Source organism: Vigna unguiculata, chromosome 11 (genome assembly GCF_037176805.1).
Source record: "Vigna unguiculata cultivar grain cowpea cultivar isolate G323 ecotype 2 chromosome 11, ASM3717680v1, whole genome shotgun sequence".
NCBI lineage: Eukaryota > Viridiplantae > Streptophyta > Magnoliopsida > Fabales > Fabaceae > Vigna > Vigna unguiculata.
Window position 1 is genome coordinate 38180565 of NC_140802.1, and position 20667 is coordinate 38201231.

At 31.3% G+C, this 20667-nt stretch overlaps 2 protein-coding genes across 6 annotated transcripts; both read right to left on the bottom strand.

The window, feature by feature from the left end:
- Positions 1–1434: 1434 nt before the first annotated feature.
- On the bottom strand, positions 1435–4017 carry LOC114169119 (septum-promoting GTP-binding protein 1). Its single transcript, XM_028054151.2, has 6 exons — positions 3451–4017; positions 3188–3308; positions 2938–3034; positions 2785–2824; positions 2605–2688; positions 1435–2081 (listed from the first exon to the last, which is right to left on the bottom strand). Exons 1-6 carry the CDS (start codon positions 3781–3783, stop codon positions 1917–1919), a joined length of 840 nt encoding a protein of 279 aa, XP_027909952.1. The 5' UTR covers positions 3784–4017; the 3' UTR covers positions 1435–1916.
- Positions 4018–5009: 992 nt separating this feature from the next.
- On the bottom strand, positions 5010–9849 carry LOC114169469 (glutamate receptor 3.4-like). Of its 5 annotated transcripts, XM_085669064.1 has the most exons (8): positions 9495–9849; positions 8682–9059; positions 8455–8549; positions 7204–8361; positions 6599–6876; positions 6415–6446; positions 5913–6322; positions 5010–5702 (listed from the first exon to the last, which is right to left on the bottom strand). In XM_085669064.1, exons 2-8 carry the CDS (start codon positions 8977–8979, stop codon positions 5259–5261), a joined length of 2715 nt encoding a protein of 904 aa, XP_085525190.1. In that variant the 5' UTR covers positions 8980–9059; positions 9495–9849; the 3' UTR covers positions 5010–5258. The 5 variants fall into 5 exon arrangements, with proteins under 5 accessions (XP_085525190.1, XP_027910430.1, XP_027910428.1 ...); XM_028054629.2 differs by having other exon boundaries at positions 7204–8549; positions 8682–9047; XM_028054627.2 differs by having other exon boundaries at positions 7204–8549; positions 9495–9848.
- Positions 9850–20667: the final 10818 nt, after the last annotated feature.

The window sequence follows — 20667 nt, forward strand, 5'->3', positions numbered from 1 at the left end:
CTATTTTCATCCTACTTAGTTTTCTAATCAAATTTATTTAAATTATATTTATAATATAATTCAAAGTGAACACAAAAACTTATTATTCCATGTCTCTCTTGAAATTTGAAATTGTCACAATTTTATTCTTAAAAACATCTAAAAAAATTAAAAGAAAAAAATATATTTAAATTATTTTGTATATCAATTTTTAAACAATTTAAGATTATTAAACATGTAAGAATTTATATGGGAAAAAGACAGATAGATAGAGTTAGGAGAAATTATCATCTCAAAATGTATTAACTTTGTGTTTGTCCTTATCATGAGTTCTAATCTTTTTTAAAAAGAATTGTTATCTGTAAAAAAAAAATTTAATATTGTCTTGATTCCTATTTTAGTTCAGTTTTGTTTAATTTGGTTTCTTTTTTTTTCTTTTTTTCGTGTTCAATTTGATCATGAGTTGTTAAATGAAGTGAAAGTGAGAATAAATTAAACAAATTTAACTAAAATATAGACTTATTTGAACATAATACAAACAATCATCCATGTAATATGAACAATGTCAGCCTATATATACTCTGTCGTTATCAATTTAAATGGTGTCAATGAAAATGACCAAAATAGTATTTAAACATTCTTTCTTTTACGAAATTGAACTTAGTTGCACAATTTTCCTTTATTTTTAAACATGCATGCAATCTTGTATCAATATAACCAGTAATAGTTTATGCCGAATTAAATTACAAAGAAGAAGATAAGGTAAACACATCATAGTTAACTGAATTAATTGTCACTTGTCAAGTAAAATTTTGATTTAATGACCTATTTTTTTACGTTTACATCCAAAAAATTATGAAGTTGGTCCTTCCGTTTTTTAATCTCGACATAGTTCTAACTTTTTAAAATTAATGCAATTTGATTGATTTGTGAAAAAAATTGATGCAATATGCTCCTTTCCGTTCAAAATTTAGAAATGAATTAAAATTTTTTTTATCAAATTTGAAGTTATATAAGGATGATTTGTTTTATTGGTATGATTAACATAATTCTAATATCAAATTTGATAAAAAAAATCTTTGATTTTTTTTCACGAAATTTAATGAAAATAACCAAATTGTATTAAATTTTCAAAAATCAAGACCAAATTATGAATCAATTTAACATTTTTTTTATCAAAACAAGAACCAAACCAGTAATTAAGTCTAAAATTTTTACAAATTTAGTTATGTTGACAAAGAGAAAACTATGAAAGTTGTAAGTGAAAAAAAAAACAAAATGAAAGAGGTATTTAGGTCTATAACCACATGAGTAGTAATTTGAAGTTGCTTTCTCCAATTCATGAACAATTTTCTTCAAAACCTATTCATCACAGTGTGATCTTTCAAATCCCATCATTAATGTTAATTAGGACTTATATGACAAAACCCCCATGACTTGAGTGACAGAAACAAATGAACCACATGAAATGACTTAATTTATTTTAAAAGAAGTTTGGATTACCAGAATTCAAACCAGGTGAGAAATAAAAAAGAAACAAAAAGAAAATTAGGTACATCTTTGTCTCATCATCTATGTGCTCTTGACAGCAACTCAAATGACACCTCAATATCAAGACAAGAGCACCACTGACTAATCTGTACTCAACAATTAATGCATTAGTTTCTCTTCTCTTGTGTTATGCTGCTACTACTCAACCTTATACTTCTCTCCTTTGTTTTCATTTGCCCCTTATTCTTCTCATTGTAAAACCTTATTCTTGGTGATGCTGATTGAACAGAGCCTTGTTTCTTTCCATGGAAATTCACATGTGTGTAAACCTAACAACTCAATTGCCCCAAGAGAGTGAGATTTTCTCATCACACCCCCCAGTTGGAATGGTTGACTTTGAAGTTTCCTCATTTAACTTCATAACATAACTCTATGTAATGTACAGTTCAGAAGTCAATGATGGGCTCCCCAACATTCAAATTTCTTTCCACTTTCCATGGTAGGTCGAAAAGTTTAGCAGTTATGAACTTGAAGATCTTGTTCACGTTGATGTTGTAGGTTGCACTGGAAAAGAACAAGGCAGCATTCAGAGCCTTTGCATATGTTCTTGCCTGTTCAATGTCACAACATCACAAACATCAAATCTTATCTTCAAAACCAGACACTTTTTTTCTATTTTGGAGAGGCTTACACAGCATTCCAACATGTCTTGCTTAACAAATAAATAGGTATGGGAACATGGTTGGTCTTGTCTGCCCTAAGACTCCATGAATCATCAAACATGTAGTGCCTTATAATTTAAGATGGGGTCCATGATCATTAACTTCACTATGATTTATGCAGATGATGATTAACACTATCTTTAACATGCCTATACCCTATTCAAAAATTAGCAGTGTCTGCAAAGTAAAAGTGTTTGGAAACAAGGAGTCTTTTTATATGCTGTCTGCAGTGATTCCATCAATCTCAACAACAATCATTAAAACTATCAATTTTTCTGATTTTGTAGTGATGTTGTGTCACAAAACAACACATAATACTTCTTCGGATCTGGAGGTTCTGTTTTAGTAGATCTAAGAACATGCAGAGATGGTACTTAAACTGCATTTTTATTGTTGAAAATGGAACTCTTACCTCACTAGCAATGGTCCATTGGATATCAATAGGGAGCTGGATAAAATCATCAAACTTGGTTCCTATCAACACTGGTATTGCTGTCTACAAAAATCAAGGATAAAGAACTGTAAAATCCCACTCCTCTGTATCCACATGCATACAATTTTATGCTTTCTGGGCCAAAAGAAAAAAACATACCTGATTCCATTTCCTGGCTTCTTTGTACCATCCAAGAACACTGAAATCATTAATCATTCACCCCCCAAAAAAACGGTGAAAATTCATCTGATATTAGCAATCTGAAAAGGCTTTCGCCAAAATTAATCCAAAACAATATAACAAAGAAGGTACCTGTTTAATGTGCATCGACTTGTTAGATCAAACATAATCAAAATCGCCACAGAATCCGTGCAAGCCTTCGGAATTCGATCTTCTGTTTTTCCATCACCTGAATGGAAAACAACCAAATATTAAAATATAAATTGATCTTTCTTTTTGGCCATATCCATAACCATGAGTTATCACAAATTCATCAAAAACAATACGTGCTCTTCTCTTTGTCTATATATATATATATATATACATGTATATATATCTCTACCTTGTACTTCCCAGATACAGTACGAGATGCGAACCCCTTTAACGACCAGTGTTTTGTCCATCTGATTTAACCCTTCCATCTTGCTACCTTGCTTCTCCTTTTCATCCCCAACATATTTCACCTGAAAACCACATTCAAACAAAAGGAAAATACGAACAGTAAATAAAAACAATTTTTTGACTCAACCCATTTCAGGTTAAACGCAACAGAACCTAAAAATAAAAAGAAAAATATCCATGTTGGCTCAATTACTATATACAAACCAAAAAGCTGGTTTTTCCAATTTGGCAATCTCCCAACAAGCTGATCTTCAAGGAGACCAAATCAGAATCCAAATCATGGGTTTGAAACATCGCCGGCGGCGTGACATCCATCTCTTCACGAGCAATTTCGCCGGATGATTCCGCCGGCGGGGGCGGCTGCGGAGAGGGTAATGCTGGAGTCAGCATGCTGTATGTGTTGTTGGTCTTCCTCCCGGAACAGAGCAGGATGCGGTGGAGGACGCGGAGGATGCACCGCCGTAGCAGGGAAACGCGGTGGTGGAAGCGTCGCCTTATGGTTGTGGAGTTGTGGAGTTTGGTGGCTAACTGGGGCATGTTTTGTTTTGATCTTCCCTTTTTTTTTTTCGGAGGAAATAATGAAAATTTGAAGAAGTGTTTTTGTGTCGTGTTTGGAATGAAATGTTGATGACGACGACGAGGAACTACGACGGATGGCCTCAAGTGCAACCACTGAGCCTCTCAGCCATGAAAATGAAAAGTGAGGTTGTGTGTTGTCTCATATTTTTGAATGCTGAGGGTACTTTCGGTTTTTCGCCCTCACCTCTCCCTATGTTCTTGATTTTGTGAAGGGTTTTCACTTTTTCAGTTACATCTTTCAACGACTTTTGTGCTATCAGCAACACTACTTTAACGCCACGGTTGACCGTTAAAATATGAACACTGTCCTTTCATTCCACAATTTTAAATGTGGCTACAGTTTTCCTCATTTTAAGACACCAAATATAAATCTAGATTTTGCTTCCATAATTTTAGTTATACATCATAAAATGTTATATTTTTATGATTTATTTATGTATAACATCACTACTTTTTATCTTTCTAATTTTATGAATAATAATTTAATGATCTTTCCGTGTGTGTAGTGATTTAATAATAATTCAATAATTTATTGAAGAATCTTTTTGCCTTAGCCTTGTTTCAATTCTTATTAGTATTAACTTCGATTAACTAAGAATATTGATTGGTGAATAGTGAGGGTTCTATAAAAATCTTCTTCCTTTTGTGTATGTCTCAAGTTTGGTGAATAAAAAGGGGCTTTCGAGAAACAAGACAACATTATCAACCACGTGTTGCTCAGGAAAACATGTGTTCAATGGTCCCATTTGATGAATCATTTTCTAATGTGTACCTCACCAGCGACAAACCCATGTAGTGAAATCACCAAATCATTCAATGCAATTTTGGAGATTTCATACTCGGAGATTCGTGACATGAGAATTATGCGCACAGACAAAACAAGAACTTACTTTATTTTTCTTCTTAAACCAAAATCTTGGATGACAAGGATGAAGGGTTACTAAGAATATTTGTATTGTGGTGAGATCTTATAAGATAAAGACAAATTCATAAGTGGATTTAAATTTTACCTTATATCGATTTTGTAAAATTTAGTTAGATTCAAGTCAATTTCTTAACAATTAAGAATGTAAACAATTTACATGAGGTTACAATAACTCTTGAAGCCCTTGCTGAATTTTGCTTAAAAACAAACTCACTTTTAAGAGGACCACCAAAAGGTTGGAAAATGAAATAATGTTCAATGATGAGAATTGTGGTGAGGGTATTCCTTTTCTTCACAAGCTTTTTCCAAACAAAGGTACAACAAACTAAAGCATGATTTTTGTTCTTTTTTCAAACAATGTTGTGGTGACAGTCTTGCTGTCACAATTTCCTAGCAAGGAAGGAAGGAATTTACCTTCACTGGTGTAGACTAATTTGTGCCAACACTATATGACTAAGGTAGCCAAAAAGAGAAAAAAGAAAAAGATAAATGAGAGAGGGTTGGTTAACTAGATGGCTGATGAAACAGAAGGATCCTCCAAGCTTTGGCTGTGTCTTCTTTTCTTGTTATCCCTAAGAATCTCTTTGACTTCTGATTCCCTTTTATCTACAAACACCATCCATTTCTTGAGGCTAGGAGTTCTGCTTGGACGTCTAGATCTTCTCACTGGCTGGATTTCCTCATCAATTTTCTCAGATTCTGGGATGAATTTGTTATATTGGCAGAAGATTCTGGCAAAGAAAATTGTCAGGGTAATGAAACATGCAATGCCACATATAAGAAAGAGGCCCCAGAAGCTTGTCAGAGCTAGTTTGTTTGAATCAACATCCACGGTTGTACACTCCTTTTTGTTAAGCCATTTGTCATGAATCCTTTGCAGGTCACCACTCTCTGAGAGTTGAAGAATGGCAGTTGAGAGGTCAACAGCAAGAGGAGAGTCCCTCTGGAATGCCTGTTGTCAGGGTAACATCAAGTCAAAACAGACAATACCTCAATACAGACAATACCTCAGATACAGTGATTAACCCTATCGCTGTTATTTCAAGGTACGGACAATATCTCATATGCATTGATTAACCCTATGATACTATTTCAAGGTTGGAACACTTATCTATTTTCAAAACTACAAAAGTAGTGTGCAGTAGATTTAAATGATACTCACAAATCCCCAGCCACTTTTAGTGAACTCCTGGCCAACAGTTCTGAACTTACACTGAGTGCTGGACATCAAGAACTCAATGTAGGGAAGCTCGTCAACAACTGCCACAACCCCTCCAGCCTCAGGGCCACGCTGAAGGGCATCAATATAATCCTCCATGTTTTTCAATGTAACTATTCTTGATTCAGCTATGTTGAGGTCATCTACAAGATACTTGCGTGCAAATGAACCATCTTGAATTCCAATCGGTTGTGTACTTGAGATCAAGCTATCAATTCCTTCAATTTGAGATGACAGTTGCCGCACAGTGAGGATAGAGGTCAAGCTAGCTGTGTAGCTTGAATTTATGATCAACACCACAAAGAGCCATATGATTAGCACCAATCGTCCAAGTCCACTCACAGTGTTCTCCCCTGTGTCAAGTCAACGAATTTCATCATGTACAATACAAAACAACAACTGTTGCAGGTAAAAATTGAAGAGGGTGTGAAAGAGAAAAACATACTGTGTGAGAAGAACATTGTTGAGAAACTAAACCTGCAAAAGAGGAAGGAATTCATCTTAGTAAAAATATTTTACTGTATGATAAAGTAATGCAATTACCTCTAATCTATGATCATCACAAAGGGGCTTTTGTGATCCACGAAAAGATTCAGAAAAAGGCTTTCAAATGGGCAGAACATACTCACCAAAACACTGTTATAAGTTGTTTCCTCGGTGAGCCCCGGAACTCAGGATTGAGCCTGTGCTCAAGAATCCATACAACACTTCCAACAAAAAGAAAGAAAGCACCGGTGACACACCACATTTGAGTAGTGAATGGCTGAAGGAAAGACCAAGGGCTTGATTTCTGCTCCTTAAAAGGAACAACAACAACAAGCCCTGATGGCATGAAAGGTTGAGTAAAATCCACAATCCTTGTCCTATTTGTCACAATTGTCACATCTCCAACTACTGCATCAAAGTTCTGAACAAGTAAAGGACACCAAATTAGCAAAACTATCAGAATTTGAAAACCATAGAGGATCAGCTTCACACATTACTGCTGCTTACAGTCCTTTCTAGACCATAGTGAATTATCAAGGGTTAAATATGCTTCAGTTTCTAAACTTAGATATAAAGTTGGAATTCGGTCATGTCTCAAAGTTAGATATATATATTTATTTTCAAAATTTAGGACCAAAATGTATCAAGTTTAGAAAAAAATGAATTTTAATTTCACATCAAATTTAGGGGATCAAAAACATATTTAACCAAATTATCAATGATAAAAATATAAGATTTAGAAACTCACATTTTGTGCAACTTGTTCCACAAGCTCGTTGTAGCTAGGATTCCTTACACCATTTCCAAATAACATGTATTTTCGTGGAACGGGGTAAGGCAACAATTTCAAGGCTGCTTCAAAAACGTCAATGCAATAGCCTTGTACCCCTGGAGGGTTCTTGTCCTTAGAAACAAAGTCCTTGTAGCTCACTCTATTAGGAACTGCTATCCTAAGTGGTTGTCCATTGTTGGGAAACACCCACCCTCTTGGTGTAGTTGTAATCTCTCCAGGCCATATCACACTGTAAAGTTGTTGATTTCTCAGCAAAGATGTGTTTGATGAATTTTTCAGATATAAAGTTTCAGGAGCTATAACTGACAGGCCAGAATGATTAGACCAATAACCAATTCTACGGGATCCACCACCACCAATATTGAGAATTTCATATGCTGGATCAACTAAATTCTTCTCCATGTCAAACTCAATTTCACCACTCACACCAGTGAAGTTCATTCCCAAAATTGTCTGGAGAAACTGTGGACCACCATCAAACGTACGAAGTGAAGCTAAATGCAACATGCTTCCATTTGTGTCTTGCAACTTAGGGTCACTAGAGAAAGAAATGTTTCCACCTTCATTGAGATAAGCATCAAGAGCACGAGCTGCTAACCAAACAGAATCATAAGCATAAAACGCATAAGAATTGAAGCTTACAGTTTCTTTGGCTCTCTGGCTTTTCAAGCTGGAGAGAAGATTCTTCTTGAGATCAGAATCAGGAATGTGATGACGAAAAGCCACAATCCCTTGTAAGAGATTCATTGTGTCAGGATCAGGTAACTCTGAAGAATCCAGCACTGAATGAAGCCAATCTGTTGCAATCCAAACATAGCCACTTCCCATCATTCCAAGCTTCTTGGCAATAGAGAAAATTGCTAAACCAGTATCAGGATTCACATGCAGAACATAGACCCGTGATTCCATCAAGTTCACTTCATTCAACAAGTCACTGATATCACTTTCTGATGCCCCAGGTGAAAACGCAGCCTTGTAAGAGATCTTGGAACGTTTCTTTGACAGTGCATCACCCAATACAGAAACTCCATTCCTGCCATTGTCATCATCTACATAGATTGCAATTACCTCCCTCCATCTGTGATAATTAATAAAGGCTGAAACTGCATACATCTGAAAATAATCATTCTGAGTAGTGCGAATGAAATAAGGGTACTGTAGAGAAGATAGAGTGGGGTCAGTAGCCCCAAACGACAGAAGAGGTACATGGAGTTCATTAACAACATGAGAGATTATATGAGCTATTCCAGATGACAGTGGACCAACAACAGCAACCACATCATTCTCCATCAACTGCAGAGCTACATCATCAACAAGATTAATCAAGCCCTTCCCCAAAGAGAGGACAAAAAAGTGTTGAGATTAAAGTTAAGTAAAACCAATCGGTGAAAGAGATAGCTGCTGAAATTTCAAGCTTTGGCAATGGCAGATACCTTCCATTGTTCCAAGAAACGCACTGCAATTTGTGCTGTGCAAAATGACTTGCAGGTCAATGCCAGGGAGAATGCTCGTGCTAGAATTAACATCTTTAACAGCAGCCAAAATTGCAGGTAAAGCAGATCTTCCAATGACAGAATCCGCAGGAAAGAGGGCTCCGAATTTCACAACCTTCGGTCTTGAAGAAACAGAGGAATCCACACTGGTAGGTGAAGAAGGTTCTTTCCTCCCCACAATTTCTAAGGGAATCCACAAGCACAAAACCAAGAGGAACAGTGATCTTCCCGTAACCATGCTTCCAAGAGGACCTTCCTTCAAAGTTTGCAACTTTCGGCTTCGGTTCTTCGGTTTATACCACCATTCTGCTCAGAGAACTAAGCACACCAGTCATGTGCCAAACCCATTTCAGGAACAGCACAAAAAATGAATATAAGTAAGCACCGTCGTAGTTGAAACAGCAAGGAAAAACAGCTCATGCTCCATGAACTCAAAGATTCTATCTATATTTTTGGTGCTTGAGCCTAGAAAAGACTAGGATTCCGCACTCAAAAAGAAAAATTCCATGTTCATACTTTTTGTGATTCTAAATATGCATGAGTGAACCACAAATCACAGTAATCCAATCATACCCAGAAATTCCAAAAGATAAGCCACTGAAACCATATAATAAAGGTTGGTGCTTTGGAGAAGTTAAACCCACATGTTTGATTTATTCATTAATAAATGATAATGATATAAAACAAAAACCAATATAATATGTCTCAGAAACCTAGATAACACGTTAGGAAGAAGAGAATATCAGAGGTTACCTCAACACCAGACTTGAAGAGATAAAAAAGCTTAGAACAGCGCTGTTCTGAAACATTGGAACATGACCAGCTGAAGAGGGAAGTTACTGTGCCTTAGGTTCAAGAAAAGAATCATTCACTCGCTTTCAAGCATATTCATTTCAAATGTCGTGGTGATTGAAGAGATTTTTTAAGATCCGCAATGGAACCAACGTGTTCATTTATTTTCCAGTTCTTGTAACTAATGAAAAAAATAAATAAGACAAATTTTTTTTAGAATTAAAATACTTGGATAATAGCATGAACACTACGTTGTCTCTCCTTTTTTTGGTTGATATTTTGCATCAACAATTCCTACCAAACAAAAGGATGGGACTTCTACGTACACACTGCTTATTCCGTTAAGAAGGAAAAATGAAAATACTCAGAAAGTGTGAACTATATTAAAAGTTTTAAAAAGTAATATTTAAAAAAAATAAAAGGGTTTAACAAAATATCATAACGGAGCTGTGAATGCAGACAAAGCAATAGCCATAGCCATCATTGGAGGACGAAAGACAGAGAAAGACTGGTTTGGTTGGAAATACAGTTAAAAAAGTAGGTATTATAAACGAAAATATTACTTAAAAAATGTAGTCACCATTGCGATTAATTTTTTTGGTACCTAATTAAAACTATCAATTCAAATTAACACAATATATTTTACTAATTATGTATTTTATTAAATATTTTACTATAACTTCATCTGTTACAAACCATGTGCCCCAGAACAAATTAATCTGCTAATTATTTAATTACAATCTGAGTATAACATTTATTCTCTTACATTGATGCAATAATTTGTTTAAAAGATATATCTGTTCCCTAATTTATTAATGGGGTCTGATAATGACAGTTTAGACTTTAAAACTATCTAAATATGCCATATAATACAAGAAAGTGAGTTGATAATATGGAAAAATGCATTATACGGTTAACACATGAATTAATACTTTCAACGCTCATTGCTGCTGCTAATAATTAATAGATATAATATTTATGATGGTTATTTATTATAATACAATTATTAACGATTAAATTTTGTTGTTATTTAAAATGTTAAATTAGCATAATTTTTTTTAATGTGTTTAGTTATCTCCGCCGACAGCCGTACATCATTTTTTTTCATAAATTTGTCATTAATTTAACTTTTTTTTTTCTTAATTACTTAATCATTACTCGAATTTCTTTAATTGACTTATAATTGGGATTAATCTTGATGCAATAGATTAACACAAACCCGTAAATGGAATAAAAAGTAAAAAAAACAAAAAATCGCAATTAAAAACGAAAGAGTAAAGGCTGAAAATGAAAACTCTGAATCAAGTTTGAATGTGAAAGCTTTGAGTGGTAGTTCTACATTAATAAAGCTTCTTTTTTTTCTTTTTTGGGGTAAAGTTACACAATAAAGTTGAAATGGTGACATGAAAGAGATTTATGTGAAATGCATTAACAAAGTGGCGAACCAGAAACTCCGAAAAAGAGAAAATACATTAAATACGAAAAGGATTTATATGCTTTTCTTTCACAGTTCTCATTTTGTTTATTTGTTTTTTCTTGCATTAAATATATTTTTATATCTTAAGTTTTAATAAAATTTGAAATTAGTCTATTTTGATCAATTTAGTTTTCATTTTAAAAAATGTGTAAATTTAGTTTTTTTAACCAAATTTTATTAAATTTATCTGACGTTTCAAAGACATTTCATAATAGTATTTAAATTGTTTATACTATTTGACACATTTTCGTTTTAATATTAACTCAAATATTATCATAAAATATGTTTAAAATGTCAAATAAATTTAACAAATTTTAGTAAAAAAGACTGAATTTATATATTTTTGAAAATAAAAAATTAAATTAGTATAAAATTTTAAAGAGGGACTAATTCTAAAATTCACTTAAAAATAAAAGTACTAAAAATATATTTAATTTTTTTTCTTTGACGGACTGTGTGAATTTGTTGAATTGTGATTTATGAAGATGAATTTAGAATTTCATGTGTGGCTTTATATCTTTTAATATTACAGAGGAAAGTTTTTATATTAATTTTTTGACCAAGGGACAGTGTAAGGTATGGTGAATAAATGATTCGTACTCACCAATATTAAAAGACACGTGATGGGTCCTGTTCTATTTTTCTCTCTCCTTCTCACTAAGTCAAAGCCTTATCCCAATTGGCCAATATTTTTTTTTAATTTGTTTTCTTTGTTTTTTCTATCTTCACTCCCTCTATTTCCTATTATTTATCACATATAGCATAAAAAGCTTTGAGATGTGTTTGATTTCTCGTTGTAAACGTGAAAAAAGTGGTGAAAAGAAGAAAAAACAAACTAGTTAACCACTAAAAAAGAAAAAGATTTGTTAAGAATAGTTTAGTAGGTTGAGAAGTGAAAAAAGATAATAATATTAGACAAGTTAGTTTCATAAATATAAAATAAAGATTTTAATTGCTTTTGGATCTATGCCACTTTTCGATAACATGTTTCTGTTTCGAGTGTTTAAAAAGAAATAAAGTAAACTATATTTTTAATAATTAAACTAAACTGTAAAAATAATTTCTCTATTAAATTGTAAAATAGTCTAGATAAGTTGAATTGAACACTTTATATTCTTTTAACCGATTTAATTGAATGGTTATTTGAACTATATCAAACTGTTTTAAAACAATAAATAGTTGCTTTTATTAGAAATGGAATGTTTTGTGTCGAATGTTTAATAAAATAAAATATGTAATTTGTTGATATATGAGTAGAATTATAAATACTGATAAAGAAAGAGTATATTACTAATAAAAAGTAAAGACAATACCAAAGCGAAAAAGAGAATAAAAAAATGAGAATATAAATACAAGTATTGAAATAGTGAGTTAAAAAAAAAAAAGGTTTCTATATATAAATTTATGAAGCCCTATCTTTCAAAGTGGCCAAAGTTCGATAGGTTTAAAACAAACTTTTAAAAAAATAGGTATTTTATTTAAAATTTATTTTTAAGTTTTTTTAAATACAAAATTATTTATTAAATTGTCATAATTACTTTTATTTAACATTTTTTTTCAATAAATAATAAGGCTAATATATTTAATCATTAGTAAGATATTGTTGATTTTGAATAAGTTTTTATTATCTTTAGTTTTGATAAACTTCGGAATGACAAAAATACTCGTGTTTACATGTATTTGTGCGAATAAAATTTGTGACGGATAGTTGATACCTATGGGTATTTATTACTCATGGGTAGCAAGTATTGTTTTAATACCCATTTATAAATGGATCGGGTGCAGGTATCATACTTTTCGTACATGTGGACATTTGTTACCCACCAAAAATTAAAATTAAAATTTAATTTGTTTTTTATTAAGCTAAATTTAATTAAAATTATATTTTATTAGATTAAATTTAATTAAAATTATATTTTAATTTATACTTAATTTAATTTATATTTCATTTTATAATTTTCTATGTAATTTCATTTAAATTTTATTTTAAAAATTTACAAATATCTTTATTTAAATATTTGAGGGTATCCTATGGTATCCGTGGATTTTAAAATATCCACGTGTATTTTTTAAGTGGTTACCCGGCGAGTAAATGGCAGGTAGTAGATGAATTTTTTTGTTACGGGTTGGGTTATGAGTAAGCATTATTCATGCTCGACCGACTTGTTGTCATCCCTGCTTTCAACTGAAGCAATTGGCATTGCTAACGTTATTCTATAAGTTATATATGCATTTGAAAAAAGATTTTTTTTTATATAATTAAAAATATCAATTGGCTTATTATTTTCCAAACCTGAAATTTCTATTAAGATATTTAATTCTTAAGATAAATTAAATCTATCAATATCTAGCAAACAATCGAGTTTTAAAGATTTTTTGAGGTTTAGGTTTTTTTTTTTTCAAAAATGTACACGCTAGTGACTTTAATTTTTTCAAACTAAATAAAAAACCAAAAATATCTTCATATTTTTAAATAGTTCAAATCTAGTTTGAAGTGTAGTAATTGTTTTATCTAATATATAAAAAGTAATCAATTCTAAATGATTCTTGAAGAGATTTTATAATTTCATTCTCAATGTTTTCATCAAATTGTTTCTCTCTGCGTCTAATACGTTTTTCACGAAACTTAAGTTTTATATTCATTTCAAAAGTAATTTTCTTGGCAGAAATCAATGCATTTTCAAACTAATTTTCTCTGTATTCTTTACAAAAAATGAAAGAAGAAATTTTAATTGTTCAGTAGCTTTATTAATGCACATATTTTTTGATTGAAAATTCATAAAATGATAGAAGTTTTTTTTTTGTCTAAACTTGAATTATCTTTTTGCATAGAATATAACTTTGAATTATGCTCAAATTAATCTATTATCCACCAAAAGACCGAACCATAATCTAATTAATAGTTTCATTGAACAATTTCAATTCTTTGTCAAGATATATGCAAAATAGTTCTTGAAACTCGTAAATAAAAAAGTACCGAAAATTAAAATTGGGCAGAAGAATTGCATTTCTAATTCTAATAAAAATTCAAAACTGAATAAAAACAACAACAACACAAATAGAAGGAAAAAATATACTAACCAGAAATAATGATGAAAAAATTGGTACACATGGACAATATAAGATTCAAGGAATGTAATCTACCAAAATCTTAAAAAAATGACTCTTAAAAGAGTAAAAAGGAAGGAGGGGCAAAAAAAGTCATAAAGAAATCAAAAGACAAAAGAATAAAATAGAATTCAGATCGATTATAAGAGAATAAAAATAATTAATCATTTTATTTTTCGTAAACAAAATTATAATTTACTTTTAACTCATTAATTATCATTTTTAATACCAATAAAAATTAACAGACACTAATGATAATTTAATTAAAATTTATTTTCAAATATAAATTTATAATTAATTTAATAGAATTATATTAGTAATAAATATTTTTTGGAGGACTTTTTTTTTCTTAAACATAATTTTATAATTAATTTAATAAAAATATATTAGTACAAAATAAAATTGAGGTCTAGTAATTTACTTATTTTTTCTTTAGATAAAATTATATAATCTTATTTTGTCTTTAGATAAAATTATATAATCTTGTGATTATATTGGAAATGAATAATATATTAGAGTGACGATAAAAGATAAGTGAGTTATTTGGTTTTATCTTTAAATTATTATTGATTAATTTTATAATTATAACTTATTTGTAATATATTTAAATTATATAGTTTATATTATATATATGGGATGAAGGTAAGATCACAAGCCTCCAATCATGGAATCCAATATTATTAAATAGTTTTTAGGTGAATAATTTATTAGTATAACTCGACCTTGTGCTCAAGTTTGAAGTAATTTAGTATGACGTTAGTTATATTATATATGTATCATTGTCAAGTTATTTGTAGAAACATATTTATTTGAATTCAATGATTTGATATGCTATAATTTATGAGCAATCATATGTGATTCATCATTGAATGTTTTTAATGAAGATATTTTACGAATCATAGAACAAGAATTATTATAGGTTGTCAACATTTGCTTTCTCGCGAATTGTTTTAAAATGTCATATCACTTAAGATAGTAATTGAAAAGTGTGAGCTTTACACATATAGGTGTGTCATTTTGTTTTGAAACTTTTTCACTTCTTTATTCATATAAAATCTTTGATTTATCAATTCTTCACAATTTCATGCTTTTGTTTTCTTTAAGGATTTCGTACCATCGTTGTTCAAGATGGAATCAAAGTGAACCCGCATTGATGTGCACAGTGTGCATGACCACCCTAAGTATTCTTCCATTGCCCATTAGAGGAAGTGAAACTTCTCCAACAAAATATAACAAAAATAGTTACAAAAATTCTAATAACACTAATTAAATTAAATTTTTATCTTATTTAAACCTTAAATGTTAATGTTAATTATTATTAATTTAATGGATTAAATATGTTTTTTAATCATTAAATTTTTATACAAAATTGAAATTTGTTTTTGTCCAAAATTTGAATACAATTTTATCGCTAAATTTTAAAAGTGAATAAATATAATTGCAGTTCATCTAATTACAATTCATCTAGTACTTCATTCAATTGCACAATTAATACATAGATTGGAACTTCAACAAAATAAAAATAATAAGCTTCACTTGCTTCGAGTAAAAAATTAACATAAAAAGTCATAACACATCATCATGATCACAAATAAACTAAGATTCACAATGAGCTATTTTGAGTCATGTACATGAACAAGAAAATTACATATAACATCAAAACAAAATACTAGCTAAAAAAAGGAGAAAAGTGAACTTACTCTATTTTAAATTATAGTCATTTGGATGTGTAGACCTCTCTGCATCGATCCCTTCTACCGTCTTTAATTTTTAAATAAATGAAGGATTCAGTCAACGATATAGAGAAGACATAAAAAAGTTTTAAGAATTTTTTTTTTAGAAAAATGATAATTTTTATAAAATAAAATTCAATTAATATAGAAATTTGATTTGTAATATAACGTTTTAAAAATAAAATAATGGAGTATATTTTTTAAAAACTACCAGTACTTTTTATTATTTTCTTTGATCTTTAAAAACTACAACATTAAACACCCAAATCAAATTATCATAATTTTGCACAAGAAAATTGGAAAAGATAAAATATCTTAGCCTCAAACTTTCTGACTCAACAATTGACTAACCTAAATGCCTTATACAAGAATTTGAAAGTCTCTAAAGGAATATTTAATAAGATGAAACTTTTAAATTTATAAGTTGAGATATAGCTTTTATTGAAAAAAATTGTCCTAATAAGATATGTGTAAGGAACAAAAGAAGGTTCATGCATCTATGATACTTCCACTCAAATCAGTAAAATAATAAAAAAATATAAATTAATATAAAAAACAATGAAAACTATAAATAAGTGTATCTTAAAGAATTGTTACAATTAATATCTTATTAGAATTGTAGTAGAAAAATAAGTACATCTTTAAATTTTTATATTATTTCTTATTAATTCATTAATAAATAACTAATTTATCGATGATTTGAGTTATATTTTAAATAGTTCGAATACAAATAAATACTTTGCTTCCTATAATTTAATTTGTATTTAAGAGTTACAGTTAATTACATGTTCAACAAGATCAAACACGCAAGAACTTTATAATATTAATAGAATTTTTCATATTTTGTGAGTTTCTTTTTGCAAATTTATTATAAAATTTTATAATAAAATATTTTTTATTATTTTTCTATGAATTTTAGTTGGTAAACAATTTTTTTATAAATAATTATTTCTTACAAAATTATAAAATTCATGAATATTTTTTATAAATTTATTTGCGAAAAATATTTTATACAGAATATTTTGCTAAAAAATTAGTAATAAATTCTTAAAAAGTCATTATTCATACAAATTTTGCAAGTTTTTTTCTAAAATTTATAAGTATTTTTTGAAAATAAAAATTTAAAAATTGACAAAAAATACTTATTGTTTTAGAAGTACAAACAATAGCCAAAAAAAATCTACATGAAAGAAAGGAAAAAATATATATAGAGAGAATATATTCTCATCCAGCATAGCTTGGTGTGCTCCCAAATTTTCAAATAAAATGAAAGGGCAATTAAATTTTACAACAGAACAATTATAATAAAATTAAGGTTTAATTAGTCAGATGATGCTCATTTTTGTTTGGATATGTTAGTTTGTTTTTATAAAAATATCAATTGTGTCTCAACTTTTGAAAAAAATACATCAATTAGGTTTTTTTAAGAAAAAAAATTATTAACATGATTAATGGGGTGTCACGTGTTGGTCTATGATTTTTTTTTTTTGAATTTTTTAAATTTTTTTGAATTTTGTTTTTTGTTTTTTGTTAATTCATGTTTTGTTATTATAATTTTTGCCATTAAATTTTAATATAAATATCAATATAAAATTTATATAAATAATAAATTTTGTCTAAAAAAATATAATATTTTTTTACTTTGAAAAAAGATTTAAGACTAAATTAAATAAAAAAGATACGTGAAAACTAAATTGAAATAAATAAAGACTAAATTAAAATTAAATAGACACTTGGTTGTCACATCGAAACGTGACAAAAAATATAATTTAAAAACGAAATTTAAAAAAATTCAAAAATAAAAGAATTAATAATTAAAAAAATGAAAAATATCATAAACCGATACGTAATATAGCGTTTAACGCGTTAATAATTTTTTTATATGAAAAAACCTAATTGAGTCAATTCTTTTTAATTAGAACACAATTATACCTTCTTAAAAATGATACCAAACTTATTCATCTAGACAAATATCAATGCCATCCGATTAATTATGGTTTTTTATCGGCAAATAATAAAATTAATAGTTAGTTGACATTATTTTCACCTATTGGAAGGAGTGTGAACGAGTGAGATGTGTTTTGTGCATATCCTTAGATATTTAGCTTCAGATTTTATTCTTCGGAGTTTTGAGTTCGTAGAAACCAGTTTTGGCTGCAATTCTTAAATTGTTCTGACAATGGATCATGTGCACGTGGGACCTCCACTCAGTCATTGTCTTTCACAATGTTACCTATTGGACTGTTTTCTTTTACATGTTTCTGTAAAGAGATTTTTTTTTTCTCTTCACCTTCAAAAGAAAACATGGTAACAGCCATCAAGATTAATCAATTTACATGCGTATAAGTAAAATAATAATAGTTATGAATGTGATACCCCTTTCTGAATTTCCTAAAAATAGAAGCCTTGTTTTCCTTCTTTTCACTTTCTCAACTTCTCTACAACCAGCAACCTCTCAATCTCTCTTCTCTGCTGTTACCATCTCTTACTAATTCAACCTTTCTATACTCAGATTCACGAAGAACCAACCCACAGGAACCTCAGCGGCTTCCTCCCTCAGCTTCTAGTCTCCTAATAAAAATTGGATTCAATTCCAGCTAGAATTCGCTAGTTAATCTATGAAATTTTGAGTCTGATCGTGTAATTCTTCCTTCTCCATGTTATGGTGATGGATTCTCATAGGTTAAACTGAAAACTCTGCTGTCTTGCAAATTGCTTGATTCCACCAAGTAAATTCTTGGCAAAAAGGTAAGGGAAGCTGACTTTTATCTAAATTTCGCATGAATTGTGTTCGGGAGTGATTGAATTTCTTGATTGTGTGTTCAATTCGTGTTTGAAACTGCCTGTGTATGAAATTGGGTGTTGGATGATTCTGAGCGAACCTGGATGTGAAGAACAAATGACATTTCCTGGTAGTTTCGCCCAGGCGAGTAGCTCTCGCCTGAGCGAAATACCAGAAGATCACCTTTGTCACTGCACGAAATCTCGCCTAGGCGAGCTGGCGTCGCCTGATCAAGATAACTTCTCGTCTAGGCGAGCCAGTTTAGCCTGAGCGAGAGTTCGCCCAAGATTTTATTTTTGCCACTGTAAGAGGTCTCGCCCAAGCGAGAGCAGCCCGCCTAAGCGAGACAACCTCTCTAGATTAGGTGAGACTCTCTAGCCTAAGTGAGATTCCCTGCAGAAATTGGCTCCTTTACTGTTTTTAACTAATTGATGTTGTACTACTTGCATTAATCTGATAATGGCTAGTCCTGTATGTAATCCTTATGCATGATGGTCAGTGTGATGGAATTGAGTGTGAAATTGGTATGAATGAGAACATGTTGGAGATGGGATTTCAAGGGAAATTCTAAGGAATATGGTTTTAGTAAATGTAAGGGCATGAGGACTCATATTGGTGGCATCCTGACGCTCCTAGTAACCATTAAGACTCATGTAGAGTATGATGGATTACGTCAGGGGGAGTAACAGGAGGTCCTGGTCAATGAACCCGATCCGTGATAGAGGTGATGGGATTTACCTTGGGAGTGGTTGGGTGAATACCCCTTGTGCCAAAAAATCTGCAGAGTTTGGGAACCGTCCCAAGTGCAAGCCACCGAGAGCTCCAATGTCACTTACATAATCCAAATATCGAGTCTAGAATGGTGTGTGGTGTTATGGTTGGGATTAATTGGGTGATTTTGATAATTGTGTGATAAATTCTGATTTCTGCTTAAGTACAAAAATTGCATGAATTGCTCTTGGTTCAAGTTAGCTTACCCTTCTTGTATGATGTGTGTTCCTTGTGTCTTCTATTTTTGCAATGATCGTCTCTATTGAATGGCGTGAGCAGATATAGGTGCAGGTGAGGATACACCACTCCTGGACAGGAGATGAGTGGGTTCCAGGACGTTTCCAGTAGTTGTTGTCATCTGTTTCTCCTTATAGATGCTAGGGTATTTTGCATCCCTTTTGTTTAGCATAGGCCGTATGTATGGACAGTATATGTATAGTTATTTGGAGGATGACTGTATTGTACTTCATATATTGGCATGTTCCTATCAACCGCTTTTGAATCATTAAAAATTTAATGTTTTGTTTAATAGTATAACAACTATAAAATCGGGATGTTACATTTTTGGTATCAGAGCGATGGTTCCTGTAGGATCTGTAGGTGTGAGCTTTCTTAGTTTCTGTTGTGTGCTCATTGTAACGTGTTTGGCATGGTTGTAGTACCTGTTGGCTAATCTGATGGTTCCTTCTTTATGTGATCAGAGCTATGGCACCTAGACCTCCTCCACCTCCTGTTCCAAACCCAGTTGGTGGGAGTAATTGAGGCGATGATAGCAGCCATGCAGCAACAGAACGCTAACATGGTGAATCAGCAGAACCTAGCCTTGCAACAGATGGAGTCTACAAGACTAGCAATAGAAGCGACTCAGCAGAGGCACTTGGAAGCCCTACATCAGATAGGAGAAAATCGTTCAGCCGCTGGTTCCTCCCAAGCTCCACTGCCACGAGTGCAAGAGTGGAGTTTGGAGGATTTTCTAGAACACCATCCATCCCGCTTTGATGGCAAAGTTAGCCCGGATGGAGCTGATCAGTGGATGCGAGACATGGAACGAATCTACGATGCTAAGAGATGTCCTGCAGAGAACAAACTGGCATACACTGAGTACCTTCGTGCTGGAGAGGTCGTGCATTGGTGGTCCAGCATGAAGATGATGTTGGAAGACAGTCAAGAGACCATCACCTGGGAACTATTTAAGAAGAAGTTCTATGCAGAGTACTTCCCAGATAGTGTGAGGTATGCGAAGGAGGTTGAGTTCTTGCAGCT

Coding starts and splice junctions, on each gene's coding strand:
- LOC114169119 (XM_028054151.2), bottom strand. CDS start 3,783: ATGCCCCAGTTAGCCACCAAACTCCACAACTCCACAACCATAAGGCGA. Junction 2,825..2,937: donor AGTCGATGCACATTAAACAG/GTACCTTCTTTG, acceptor TAATGATTTCAG/TGTTCTTGGATGGTACAAAG. Junction 2,082..2,604: donor AATGGACCATTGCTAGTGAG/GTAAGAGTTCCA, acceptor GACATTGAACAG/GCAAGAACATATGCAAAGGC.
- LOC114169469 (XM_028054629.2), bottom strand. CDS start 8,979: ATGGTTACGGGAAGATCACTGTTCCTCTTGGTTTTGTGCTTGTGGATT. Junction 6,447..6,598: donor CAACTTATAACAGTGTTTTG/GTGAGTATGTTC, acceptor CCTCTTTTGCAG/GTTTAGTTTCTCAACAATGT. Junction 5,703..5,912: donor CTAAAAGTGGCTGGGGATTT/GTGAGTATCATT, acceptor CCCTGACAACAG/GCATTCCAGAGGGACTCTCC.